At 34.0% G+C, this 14,091-nt stretch overlaps 2 protein-coding genes across 39 annotated transcripts in view; one reads left to right on the top strand and one right to left on the bottom strand.

Moving 5' to 3' along the window:
• Nucleotides 1-14,091, top strand: part of LOC141375838 (uncharacterized) — a 488,480-nt gene that overhangs the window by 151,962 nt on the left and 322,427 nt on the right. For 28 of the 38 annotated variants that reach the window (XR_015944745.1, XR_015944744.1, XR_015944742.1 and 25 more), the window contains 2 exons: nucleotides 8,779-8,829; nucleotides 9,485-9,535. Coding sequence is in view for 9 of the 38 variants with exons in the window: in XM_087265054.1 (XP_087121180.1) it covers nucleotides 8,779-8,829; nucleotides 9,485-9,535 (102 nt within the window). In the remaining 29 variants the exon portion in view is untranslated. Of the gene's footprint in view, nucleotides 1-4,484; nucleotides 4,542-4,682; nucleotides 4,735-6,725; nucleotides 7,428-8,778; nucleotides 8,830-9,484; nucleotides 9,536-9,894; nucleotides 9,950-11,355; nucleotides 11,412-13,174; nucleotides 13,230-14,091 lie in introns of those variants that run through there. The other 10 variants (XR_015944759.1, XR_015944756.1, XR_015944755.1 and 7 more) reach the window with 6 other exon arrangements.
• LOC141375828 (E3 ubiquitin-protein ligase RBBP6-like) overlaps nucleotides 1-14,091 on the bottom strand; it is a 45,609-nt gene that overhangs the window by 25,085 nt on the left and 6,433 nt on the right. The gene's annotated exons all lie outside the window — the stretch shown is intronic.

Here is a 14,091-nt window from a genome sequence, read left to right as displayed (position 1 = left end):
CTTACTGCAGGTAGTCCCCAGTTATTGTTTCATTATAAGCATAGTGTATAAAATGTTAAGATGCAAAAAGGAGTTTAATTTAACACAAAAAAATTAAGTCATGAATGATGATTTGATGACAAGACATTATAAATGTCAACAAATAACATTTAAATAATAATAATAATAAAAAGAAATGTCCTAATTGAAAACCACACTTTAAAATGTTAATGTTTAATTTAAGAGTCTAAAAAATGCTAATATTAATGATTTCCATATTAGTGAAAAGTTAAAACTATTAAAGATTGTACACTATCCAGGGCCTGATTAACCAATGGTTAATAACACACATTGATGGAATAAGCCATTTACACAAATTTTGTCAGACAAGTGATGTCTGACCGACAGAGACAACATAACTAAATAGCGCCAGTGGTGTAGCTTGTAATGCACAGCAACATGTTTTGACGCGATTGATCATCAACTCGAGTTCTAATATACCGTCTGCTGAACTTATTCTTATTTTTTTTCTCCCCATTGGATATCAGATGGGAAATACATTTATTTTTAGGAAACATTTAAAAAAAAAAATTAAAATAATGCAAATGTTAAATAAAGTCACAAGTGCCTCGTGTGTTTTGATGATGTTTATCTTATTTCTCTAAATAGTTATTTTAAATATATAATAAAGTTATTTTCAAATGTTAGCAACATCTTAATAGAATTCATTTGTATTTATTTATTTGTGACGTTAGTCACTAGGGGTGTAACGGATCACTGTTGATCCGTGATCGATACGGATCACAACCCACGGTTCGGAATGCGCGTGACCCGTAGATTAATAACTTTTTTTGAACTTGTAGGTTAATCCAACATTTATAACAATCGCAGAGAGATCGCCTCCCGTGTCATTCAAATTGCATGAATGAAAGCATTTTGGCTTCCCTGTAAAATATAATGATGACGTTGTGGGACCTACATAAATGCTTTTGGCTATTAAGGTGTTTTTTTGTCACTGTTTGTTTAGCCTGCATTAATGCATTCATTATGGTAAGAATAAAATCACTGTTTAATGAAACAAGATGCTGGTGAAAGCAACTACATTGTGTAACCAACAGATGGCGACAAACAAACATCAAAACTATGTAATTGAATAGGTTTTCAAATATAATACACCTACAGTATAATGAAACATGAAGTTTTATGTGTGAATTGTTGAATCATTAATTGAAGATAAATATATGTTGTACAAGATTTCTATATATTTTGCATTATCAGCAACAGTAGCAAAGATCATATTTCATATTGAATACTTTTTTTTAGCTGGTTATTTCCTGATTTTTATTTTTTATTAAAATTACAGGTTCTATTTTCTGTTTGTTAAAAGCAATGTATTATGCAGTAACATTTTTGTATAAATGGAAAGCAAATTGTCTCCTCCCTTTTTTGCTGATCCAAAAAATGGTCCGATCCATAACTCAAAAAACGTAGAGTGATCCGAACTGCAGATTTTGGATCCGTTACACCACTATTAGTCGCCCTTTCCCAAACCCTGGTTAGCCTGTCGATTATCATTTGCCACAACTAGCGCTACTTCACCCATATTCTCCTACCTCATGGCTCTGTTGAAGAGCATTTAATAGGTTGCACATGTCTTAATAAAGGTTGCCTCCCTCTCTTTAAAAACATTTTTTTTAGAAACTAGGCATTTCCTCTTAGCAAATAGTCAATATCATATATTAGGGGTGTAACGATACACTCAGCTCACGATACGATGTGTATCACGATATGGTGTTCACGATTCGATATGTATCACGATATTTGGAATAAAAATTGAAAATTTAACTGAAATGCAAATTTTACCAAGTAAACTATTTTTTATGTATTTCTTTTGTTTCAACTTGTTAAACTGAACCTTCTTTTAGAAAATATATTAAACAGGCCTGTCTCTGGAAAATAAAACAATTTAAAAACTTCTTTAAAAATATTATTGAAATGACAGAGACAAAATTAAGGAACAATTTAAGTAAAGGTGCAAAAAAATAAGCTTTCTATTCAATTGAATTTAACAGTGAGAGCTTAAGGCTTTGCTTGGTCACTTGCGTTTTTTGTGTGTGCAAAAAAAAATCTACATTTCCAGGTAATCAGCAGTTCTATAAGATAATCCTGAACTTATGTGTATCTGTCTGAGAGGTTTTTATGGATGGCTGTCTTCATGTTGGGCATGAGTGACAGGGTGGCCGTCTTATCATTACACAGGACAGTCGTGACTCTTTTTAGCAGTTTAGGCAGGTTTACTATTTCTTCGGCGTCGCTGATGTCGGCGCTATCAAGTGTATCATGTTGACGTGCATTTTTGTGTACCTCTGTACTCAAATTTAGCTTTAAAGGGTTAGCTCATCGTAATCATAACTCTAAAATCGATATGATTGTTTAAATAATGTGTACGTTTTCGGTTTCATTTACACTGCTAAGTGCTGTTCAAACTTCCCACGCTGCTCCTGAAAGATCACTCTGTTCCACAAACTGAATGTTGTTTACTACTTTATTAGTCACAACCTGCAGGTTCTGTTCACTGAAGCAGACGCGCGCGTATGGCAAGCCGTTTTAGCATTTAAACCTTTGTTCTGACTATCCATAAATATATGTAATTCATATTTAATTAAATTCATTTAGAGATATCTCTAATTATATTTTGACTAGTCGAATTATAATTATGACTAGTCAAAATATAATTAGAGATATCTCTAAATATATTTATGGATAGTCAGATCAAAGGTTTAAATGTTAAAACGGCTTGCCATACGCACGCGTCTATCATAGTCCGCCCTTTGTAGTAACAGCTCACGGTCAGCTCATGTCATGTGTGATTTTGCGGCCGCCAATACATCATATGAAGACAGAATGATATTTTAAGGTGAATTGTACCTTATAAATACAGTATGTGACTCTTTCAACACCATTAGGAGGTATCCCTGTCGCTGTGCAAAGTATGTAAATCACTGTGAAGACTTTAAAACTTAGTATGTGTGACCCAGTATGCGTGTCAAAAAGCGGACGAGTCTAAAGCAATTACTGTACAACCGAAATGTTGCCAGACGTCTGATTTTGAGAGGATGGGCCATCCTCTATTTCAACTCCACTCATCTTGGTTTGCTAACATTACTGCTGCTGCAATCTGAACTCACGTGCGACAGCAGGTGGAACGTAGCTCACGTGCAAACAGCTCAACTAATAAGAGAAAACGGACGTCATATCGTAATCATATCGTCATAACGCCACGATGCATATCGAGACATTTTTGCATCGCAATAAATCGTACAACGATAAATCGTTACACCCCTATCATATATTATTATTATCATTGTATTTAAATTGTCAGAAAATGTCACCATGTATAAAAAGCATGCAGATTTTTTCCTTTCCTTCTTTACTTTTTTTAACTAAACAGCATGCTTTAATTGGTGAAGTGCTTGTAAGTTTTGAAATAACCTGCACTGAATTGAGCGGACTGTAGTGTAGTATTTGCCGTAGATCAAAATGAGTGAACAAGTGGATTTGGCAATCACAAGAGAAAAAGAGGAGAGGGTGCATCTTTATTGAGGCATGTTTCATGTATTCACTCCTTCAAACAGACCCATGATGAGGAGAATGAGAGTATAGAAGACGTTATGGTAATGTTATGTGCAAGCTAGCATTAACCAGGTGGAGGATGCTAATGGCAGTGCAGACTGGATTCATTGTGTGTCTGAGGGCATACTCGCACTGTACAGTTGCCATGAACCAGGCTGAAGCATGCTTTTCCCCCCTTCCGTCTCCCCCTACGGCCTGCACTCACATTGCATTCGTGCCTGGGCAGTCTTATGTCAACGAACGTGCTGTTCAGTAAGCGCTCTCGCAAAGCACAGTGGAGAATAGTAATAAATACCTTTTAAAATATATATTTTAGTACTGCTTCAGTTAACTTGAACAAGTGTACTTATACCATCAATTTTCATTTTCATAAGAAAATTTTCATTTTCTTAAAAAATAAGTTAAATCTTTGTAGACTATATATATATATATATATATATATATATATATATATATATATATATAATTTATTTAAAAAATGTGGGCAATATATTATAGATTTGTTTTGAAAAAAATGTATTCTATTCTTATTTTTTTTAATACAGACCTCTTGAGTTCTTAATCCGGGCCTGACACTATCAAATAGTAAAGTATTAGATAATTGTTTTGGGCCAGTTTCCTGTACAGTGTACTTTTTGTGCACTATTAAACCAACATAATGAATTTTTTCAATGATTTAGTTTCTTCTGTATCAGTTTTCACTGTCCAGAAAAGTTTGTGATGCATACTCTGTGGAGTCAGTGTTCATGTGTTGACAGAACTGTTTTTATTTGGCAGAGTTACAATTTTAATCTTGTATAAAAAAAAGTACCTTGTGTTTAATTTTAAAACATTGTTCTGCACGATATCACAACATACAATTGTAATTTTAGAGTGTGTCATGTGGAGGAGTTGACCTTCTCTCCTGTAACAAACATGAAAAAGCAAAGGTAGGGTATATTGGATTTTATTTTAAAAATTGGCATATTTTGAACCGTATGTAGTATTAAATATAATGTTTAATAATGTCTGTTTAGCACACACTTGAGTTGTTTTAGCTTTATTTTCTGTGTTTTGATTATGTTTTTCAGTCTCCTCATGAGCCATTATCTTTGAATTCTGAACAGAGTGAGCTTCAAAGAGGTTTGTCTATATAATTGTCTTTTAAATGTTGATCTGAAGAGATATTTTCTTATTGTTCCTGTATCTGTGCAGTTATTTTTATATAATAATACATTTAATATGGGTGTAGCGATACATTATTATATTGAGAATCGCAATATAACAATTCAAAGTTTTTTCTTTAGATTAGCCTCTATTCACACGGTGAGTATTATGTGTAGCAGGGCTCGAAATTGCGACCATTTTGGTCGCATATGCGCCCGAAAATTAATCGATGCGACCTCATAATATATTTGGGCGCATTAGTGCGACCTGTTTTGATTTTTTTTTTAAAACGTGCTGAATCGCTCTTCCCTGCCGCTATATTGGTTCATATTAGCTGTCAATCACTCAAGGCTATCCACTGTTAGATGACAGGGAGGGAGCTTTTATGTCCACGGGAAATGCAAACGGCTAAAGTGTGAAAACGTAAAGCACACAGGTTTGCAAAGTGCAAACCCCACCTAAAGTTGAGGCGCAGATGAGAGCGATCATGACACGTGGTGAATATTGATCCGCCAGCTGAGATCAATCGAGTACGTGCTTTTCGGAGAAGGTGGTCGAATCTCCATGCGTTGCATTCACTACGTGTTCAGCGCAAATGTCCGCTAAAAGTCAAATCTAATACTGTATCATCGCCAAAGAAGCTCGCCTTTACTAAGTTTACACTGAAACTGCGTCTCATAACAAACAGCGGTATTGCGCCGGTGCTCAACCTGCTCATAAATTGGGTCGGCTGACTCGCCTGCTTTTCCACAAACACAGAAAAATGAAGATCAGCTCAGACTGAACATTTAAATTGACACAAACTGAAACCAAAACTTTTAAATAGTGATAGAAGTGAGACTTTATTTACTTTCTTTTGCCTATTCTTTCATGAGATGTATATATTTTTTTTATTTAGTTACTGATGACTGTTTTGCAGCTTTCAGCCTTGAATTTAATATTTTATTATAATCTTTTGTTTGTTTTGCAGCTGAAATATTATTTATTAAACTGACATGCATATATATGCTGTTTAGCAGTACAAAAAAAATATTTCTTACTGCAATGCTTCATTTTTGTTTGATGCAAACTATACATTTATTTTTCAGAAAGTAACAGACTTTTTATAGCAGATAACTTGCATTCAAGCACATTCAAGGCAGCATGATAATGACAAATGTAATTCATTGTTACTATTATTGTCATTTTCATCATCATTAATATTCTAGAATTTTAATACATACACATTTTGGAATTATTGCACACAAATATCAATGTCATCTCTAAATTTTTTGTGGTGCTCCTAAATTTTTTCTGGTGCTCCTAAATTTTTGAAGTTGGGAGCACCGGTGCTACCAAGTAAAAAAGTTAATTTCGAGCCCTGTGTAAGATTAAACGTTTACACCGTTGCAGTATAAACTACTGTTGTTAAATGATGAAAATAATGCAAGTTGAAATCTGATGATGACAAATGCCTGGTTATACCAGTGAAAATGATCTATTTGCATGTGGACCATAAGAGAGTGCAAGCATACATCTAACACTCATCTTCAGAATTTTGAATTTGTATTCTGATGTCATCTCTGTCCTGTGCATTAAAGACCAATTTAAAGTTTAACATGCCAGATCTATGCAAAATTGAGCATTTTAACCATTACTAGGCCTACATATTATAATAATATTGTTTTTTACCACATTTGAGAAATAACAAATATTACTAATATTTAAAGCTTTTTTTTTATAGCTTACAATATTGAGATATCAAGAGAAACAATGTCAAGTTTGCTGACCTATCAATAGGCTATTGTTTTAATATCTGTGTGTTTGCTCATGGTTTATGAGGACCAAGTATGTCTACTGAATGTGACTTAGCAGTAGGCTATTGTTTTGTTAAATCTGTTTATTCATGGTTTATGAGGACATGGTTTGTTATGCGAGACTTAAAGCTTTTAATGTTTTCTTAATCTTTCTTTGCTTCTCTCTTTCAGCGCCTCCATGAGCCTGTGGCTTTAACCAACACAAACAGAGCTGTCTTCTACAGAGGTTTGTTAATTATTTTGTCATGCTAATTTGACACTCCTTAAAGGGATAGTTCATCCAAAAAGTGCAATTGTCTCATTATTTGATCCCCCTTTACTTGTCTCAAACCATTATTGGGATATTTCTTCTGTTAAAGACAAAAGAAGATACTTAGAAAAAATATGGAAACCTGTAACCATAGACTTCCATATTATTTGTGTTTTCTGTTGTGGAAGTCAATGATTGCAGGTTTTCTTCTTCCATCAAAATATCTTGTTTTTGTTGTTTAACAGAAGTAATAAACCCTTAAAGGTTTGGAACACTTGAGGGTAAATTAATAGTGAGTAAATATAAATTTTTGTGTGAATCATCCCTTTAAGTGCTAAAATGACAGTTTCATATTTCTACTACATTCAACGTAGCAGTCCTGTGTGTTTAGTCATGGTTTATGAGGACCAAGTATGTCTATTTTATGTGAGTTAGCAGCAAGCTATTGTTATATCAAATATGTGTGTTTACTCATAGTTTATGAGGACATGATTGGTTATGGAAGACTTGAAGCTTTCAGTAAGTGAATGTCATGTTTTCTTCATCTTTCTTTGCTTCTCTCTTTCGGTACCTCCATGAGCCCGTCGCTTGGACAAACACAAACAGAGTTGTTTTCTACAGAGGTTTGTTAATTCTTTTGTCAAGCTATTTTGACACTCCTTAAAGGCATAGTTCACCCAAAAATGAACATTTACTCACTATTAATTTACCCTCAAGTGTTTCAAACCTTTATGGGTTTCTTTTTTTCTGTTTAATAAAACAAATGAGATACTTTGAAAAAAGATGGAAACATGTATCCATTGACTTACATAATAGAAAACACAAATAATATGAAAGTCAATGGTTACAGGTTTCCATCGTTTTTCAAAGTATCTTCTTTTGTGTTTAACAGAAAAAAGAAACCCTTAAAGGTTTGGAACACTTGAGGGTAAATTAATAGTGAGTAAATGTTAATTTTTGTGTGAATCATCCCTTTAAGTGCTAAAATGACAGTTACATATTTCTGCTAAATGCAGTGTAGCAGTCCTGTGTGATTAGTCATGGTTTATGAGGACCAAGTATGTCTATTAGATGTGACTTAGCAGTAGGATATTGTTTTAATAAATCTGTGTGTTTACTCATGGTTTATGAGGACACAGTATGTGTAGGTTTACATGGTGCTAGCAGTAGACTATTATAACATGTGTTTCTTCATGGTTTATGAGGGCATTTTTTGTTATGCGAGACTTCAAACAGTTAGTAAACAAATGTTACATTTTCTTTATCTTTGTTTCTCTCTTTCAGTACCTCTATGAGCTCGTCACTTTGAGAGGTTTGTTAATTATTTTGTCAAACTATTTTGACACTTTTTAAAAGGATAGTTCTCCCAAAAAGTACAATTGTGTCATCATTTGCTCACCCTTTAATTGTCTCAAACCTTTTTGGGGTTATTTATTCTGTTAAAGACAAAAGAAAATACTTACAAATAATATGGGAGTGAATGATTACAGGTTTCCATCTTTTCTTGTTTTCTACCATGAAAGTCAATGATTGCAGATTTTCTTCCACCAAATGTCTTGTTTTTGTTTTTTATCAGAAGAAATAAACACGTAAAGGTTTGGAACCCTTGAGGGTAAATTGTTAGTGAGTAAATGTTCGTTTTTGGGTGAATCATCCCTTTAAGTGCTAAAATAACAGTTTCATATTTCTGCTAAATGCAGTGTAGCAGTCCTGTGTGTTTTGTCATGGTTTATGAGGACCAAGTATGTCTATTGGATGTGACTTAGCAGTAGGATATTGTTTTAATAAATCTGTGTGTTTACTCATGGTTTATGAGGACACTGTATGTAGAATGCAATGTTAGCAGTAGACTATTGTTTTATAACGTGTGTGTTTCTTCATGGTTTATGAGGACATGATTGGTTAAACAAGACTTAAAGCTTTCAGTAAGCGAATCTCATGTTTTCTTCATCTTTCTTTACTTTTCTTTTTCAGCACCTCCATAAGCCAGTCGCTTTGACAAACACAGAGTTGTCTTCTACAGAGGTTTGTTAATTCTTTTGTCAAGCTATTTTGATACTTCTTGAAAGGATAGTTTTACCCAAAAATGAACATTTACTCACTATTAGTTTACCCTCAAGTGTTCCAAACCTTTATGGTTTTCTTTTTTCTGTTTAACAAAACAAATAAGATACTTTGAAATAAGATAGAAACCTCTAACCATTGACTTCCATAGTAGTAAAAAACAAGTAATATAAAAGTCAATGGTTACAGGTTTCCATCGTTTTTCAAAGTATGTTTTGTTTTTAACAAAAGAAATAAACCCTTAAAGGTTTGGAACACTCGAGGGTAAATTAATAGTGAGTAAATGTTAATTTTTAGGTGAACCATCCCTTTAAGTGCTAAAATGACAGTTTCCTATTTCTGCTAAATGCAGGTTAGCAGTCCTGTGTGTTTAGTCATGGTTTATGAGGACCAAGTATGTCTATTAGATGTGACTTAGCAGTAGACTATTGTTTTATTAAATCTGTGTGTTTCTTCATGGTTCATAAGGACACAGTATGTGTAGGTTGACATAGTGCTAGCAGTAGACAATCATAACGTGTGTTTCTTCGTAATTTGTAAGGGCATGATTTGTTATGCGTGACTTAAAGTAATTTAACAATGTTAAAAAAATCTCATCTTTGCTTCTCTTTTTCAGTACCTCCCTAAGCCCGTCACTTTGACCAACACAGAGTTGTTTTCTACAGAGGTTTGTTTATTCTTTTGTCATGTTATTTTGACACTCCTTAAAGGGATAGTTCACCCAACAGTACAATTGTGTCCTCATTTGCCTACCCTTTACTTGTTTCTTTATTTGTTCTGTTAAAGACAAAACAAAATACTTTTAAAAAGATGTAAACCTGTAATTCATAGTAAGTAAATGTTCATTTTTGGGTGAACCATCCCTTTAAGTGCTAAAATGACAGTTTCTTAATTAGACTAAATGCAGTGTAGCAATCCTGTGTGTTTAGTCATGGTTTATGAGGACATGATTGGTTTTGTGAGACTTAAAGCTTTCAGTAAGCGAATGTCATGTTTCCTTCATCTTTCTTTGCTTCTCTCTTTCAGTACCTCCATGACCCAGTCACTTTGTCAAACACAAACAAAGCTGTCTTCTACAGAGGTTAGTTAATTCTTTTGTAATGCTATTTTGACACTCCTTAAAGGGATAGTTCACCCAAACAGTACAATTGTGTCATCATTTGCTCACCCTTTACTTGTTTTAAATCTTTATGGGTTTATTTTTTCTGTTGAACACAAAAGAAGATACTTTGAAAAAAGATGGAAACTTGTAACCATTGACTTCCATATTATTTGTGTTTTCTATTATGGAAGTCATTAGCCCCTTTCACACAGTGATACCGGTAAATATCTGGAAAATTTCCGGAAAGACTTTACCGGTATATTCAAAAAAGCGCTGTTCACACAGGCGAGGACGTTACGGAAATTTTCCGGAAAAGAGCATTCACACATCCATTCCAAAATACCGGTAAATTCTGACAACATTCACCACAAATGAGCTTTAAACGGCTGCGCTTGTATTTGTAAACATTTGACTAAATTACAAACTCTGTGGATGATCAATATTGTGAACAACTTTCGCAGGATCACTTTCGCATGTCGAGATGTTCATAATATGTGCATGTGCAAAGCTTGAAGGTAAACAAACAACGGCTTATCATAAGCATCTCATCGATGATTATTTACACAGTTATCATTAAGAAGAACATATAAACGTGATCTGACTAACTTCTAGCAGCTAAATGTGTCTGGAAAAATATTCAAAGGCTTTTATCCTCACAAACCGCGCGGACGTAAATGCGTCTGACTGTTGTGATTGGCTAAAGCAGACGTCTCACGTCAGCACGTTCTAGACGTGCACGCGCTTATTACGGGAATCTTCCTTTTGCATTCACACAGCGCAGCATTCCGGCACATTGCCGGTAATGTTACAACTTCTCTTTCCGGAAAATAGCCAGAACGAATTTACCGGTATTTTCAAAAAGGACCTGTTCACACATACAACCTTTCCGGAAAATTGCCGGCAATTTTCCGGAAAGGTCTGTATGTGTGAAAGGGGCTATTGATTGCAGGTTTTCTTCTTCCATCATAATATCTTGTTTTTGTTGTTTATCAGAAGAAATAAGCACATAAAAGTTTGGAACACTTGAGGGTAAATTCATAGTGAGTAAATGTTCATTTTTGAGTGAACCATCCCTTTAAATGCTAAAATTACAGTTTCCTTTTTCAGCTAAATGCAATGTAGCGGTCCTGTGTGTTTAGTCATGGTTTATGAAGACACAGTATGTCTATTTAATGTGACTTAGCAGTAGGATGTTGTTTTATGGAAACTGCGTGTTTCTTCATGGTTTATGAGGACACAGTATGTGTAGTTTTACATGGTGCTAGCAGTAGACTATTATAACGTGTGTTTCTTCATGGTTTATGAGGGCATGGTTTGTTGTGCAAAACTTAAAACAGTAAGTAAACGAATGGTAAATTTTCTTTATCTTTGCTTCTCTCTTTCAGTACCTTCATGAGTCCGTCACTTTGACAAACACAAACAGAGTTGTCTTCTACAGAGGTTTGTTAATTCTTTTGTAATGCTATTTTGACACTCCCTAAATGGATAGTTCACCCAAACGGTACAAATGTGTCATTATTTGCTTACATTTTACTTGTTTCAAACCATTTTGGGTTATTTCTTCTGTTAAAGACAAAAGAAAGTACTTTAAAAAAAGATGTAAACCTGTAACCATAGACTTCCATAGTAGAAAACACAAATAATATGAAAGTCAATATTCATTGGTTTTCAAAGTATCTTTTGTGTTTAATAGAAGAAATAAACCCATAAAGGTTTGGAACACGTGAGGGTAAATTAATAGAGTAAATGTTAATTTTTGGATGAACTACCCCTTTAAGTGCTAAAATAACAGTTTCCTATCACTGCTAAATGCAGTGTAGCAGTCCTGCGTGTTTAGTCATGGTTTATAAGGACCAAGTATGTCTATTAGATGTGACTTAGCAGTAGACTATTGTTTTATTAAATCTGTGTATTTCTTCAGGGTTCATGAGGACATGATTGGTTATGCGAGCCTTAAAGCTTTCAGTAGTTTTCTTCATCTTTCTTTGCTTCTCGCTTTTAGTACCTATATGAGCCTGTCACTTTGACAAACACAAAGACTTGTCTTCTACAGAGGTTTTTGTAATTGTTTTGTCAAGCTATTTTGGTACTTTAAACCAATCATGTCCTCATAAACCATGAAGAAGCACACATTATAAAACAACAGTCTTCTGTTAACATTGTAAAACTACACATACTGTGTCCTCATAAACCATGAAGAAACACAGATTTAATAAAAAAAACATTGTACTGCTAAGTCACATCCAATAGTCATACTTGGTCCTCATAAACCATGACTAAACACACAGGACTGCTACACTGCATTTAGCAGAAATAGGAAACTGTAATTTTAGCACTTAAAGGGATGATTCACCCAAAAATTAACATTTACTCACCATTAATTTACCCTCAAGTGTTCCAAACCTTTATGGGTTTCTTTTTTTCTGTTTGACAAAACAAATAAGATACTTTGAAAAAAGATGGATACCTCTAACCATTGACTTTCATATTATTTTTGATTTCTATTATGGAAGTCATTGATTGCAGGTTTTCTTCTTCTGTCAAAATATCTAGTTTGTTTGTAGGTTTGGAACACTTGAGGGTAAATTAATAGTGAGTAAATGTTCATTTTTGGGTGATCAATCTCTCTGAGTGTTAAAATGACAGTTTCCTATTTTTACTAAATGCAATTTAGCAGTCCTGTGTGTTTAGTCAGGGTTTATGAGGACCAAGTATGTCTATTGGATGTGAGTTAGCAACAGGCTATTGTTTTATTAAATCTGTGTGTTTACTCATGGTTTATGAGGACACAGTATGTGTAAGTTTACATAGTGCTAGCAGTTGACTTATAACTTGTTTCTTCATGGTTTATAAGGGCATGGTTTGTTATGCGTGACTTAAAAAGTCCCTTCAAGTGCTAAAATTACAGTTTCCTATTTCTGCTAAATGCAGTGTAGCAGTCCTGTGTGTTTAGTCATGGTTTACGAGGACCAAGTATGTCTATTGAATGTGACTTAGCAGTAGACTATTGTTTTATTAAATCTGTGTGTTTCTTCATGGTTCATGAGGACACAGTATGTGTAGGTTTACAATGTTACCAGTAGACTTATTTCATAACGTTTGTTTCTTCATGGTTTATGAGGACATGATTGGTTTTGTGAGACTTAAAGCTTTCAGTAAGCGAATGTCATGTTTTCTTCATCTTTCTTTACTTCTCTCCTTCAGCACCTCCATAAGCCAGTCGCTTTGTCAAACACAAACAGAGTTGTCTTCTACAGAGGTTTGTTAATTATTTTGTCAAGCTATTTTGACGCTCCTTAAAGGGCTAGTTCACCCAAAAGTACAATTGTGTCATCATTTGCTCACCATTTGCTTGTTTTAAATTTTTATGGGTTTATTTTTTCTGTTAAACACAAAAGAAGATACTTTGAAATAAGGTGGAAACCTGTAACCATTGACTTCCATATTTTTTGTGTTTTCTATTGTGGAAGTCAATGATTGCAGGTTTTCTTCTTCAATCAAAATATCTTGTTTTGTTTTTTATCAGAAGAAATAAACCCTTAAAGGTTTGGAACACTTGAGGGTAAATTCATAGTAAGGAAATTTTTGGGTGAACCATCACTTTAAGTGCTAAAATGACAGTTTCCTATTTTTACTAAATGCAGGTTAGCAGTCCTTTGAGTTTAGTCATGGTTTATGAGGACCAAGTATGTCTATTGGATGTGACTTACCAGCAGGCTATTGTTTTATTAAATCTGTGTGTTTCTTCATGGTTTATAAGGACATGATTGGTTTGCGAGACATAAAGCTTTCATTAAGCCAATGACATGTCTTCTCAGGGCTCGAAATTAACTTTTTTACTTGGTAGCACCGGTGCTCCCAACTTCAAATATTTAGGAGCACCAAAAAATTTTTAGGAGCACCAGAAAAAATTTAGGAGCACCCACCAAAAATGAATGAGCACCGCTGCAAATTGTTTTTTAAGGGATTTATTGTATTTTAAAACAACATTAATAGGACTAACAAAAACCAGAAACAACTATCTAACTAATGCTGCGAAGACATTGATATTTGTGTGCAATAATTCCAAAATGAATGTCTAATAATTAGGCCATAGAATATTAATGATGATGAAAATGACA

The sequence above is a fragment of the Danio rerio genome, chromosome 8 (assembly GCF_052040795.2).
Source record: "Danio rerio strain M-AB ecotype USA chromosome 8, GRCz13ab, whole genome shotgun sequence".
NCBI lineage: Eukaryota > Metazoa > Chordata > Actinopteri > Cypriniformes > Danionidae > Danio > Danio rerio.
This window is presented reverse-complemented; position numbering and strand designations above follow the sequence as displayed.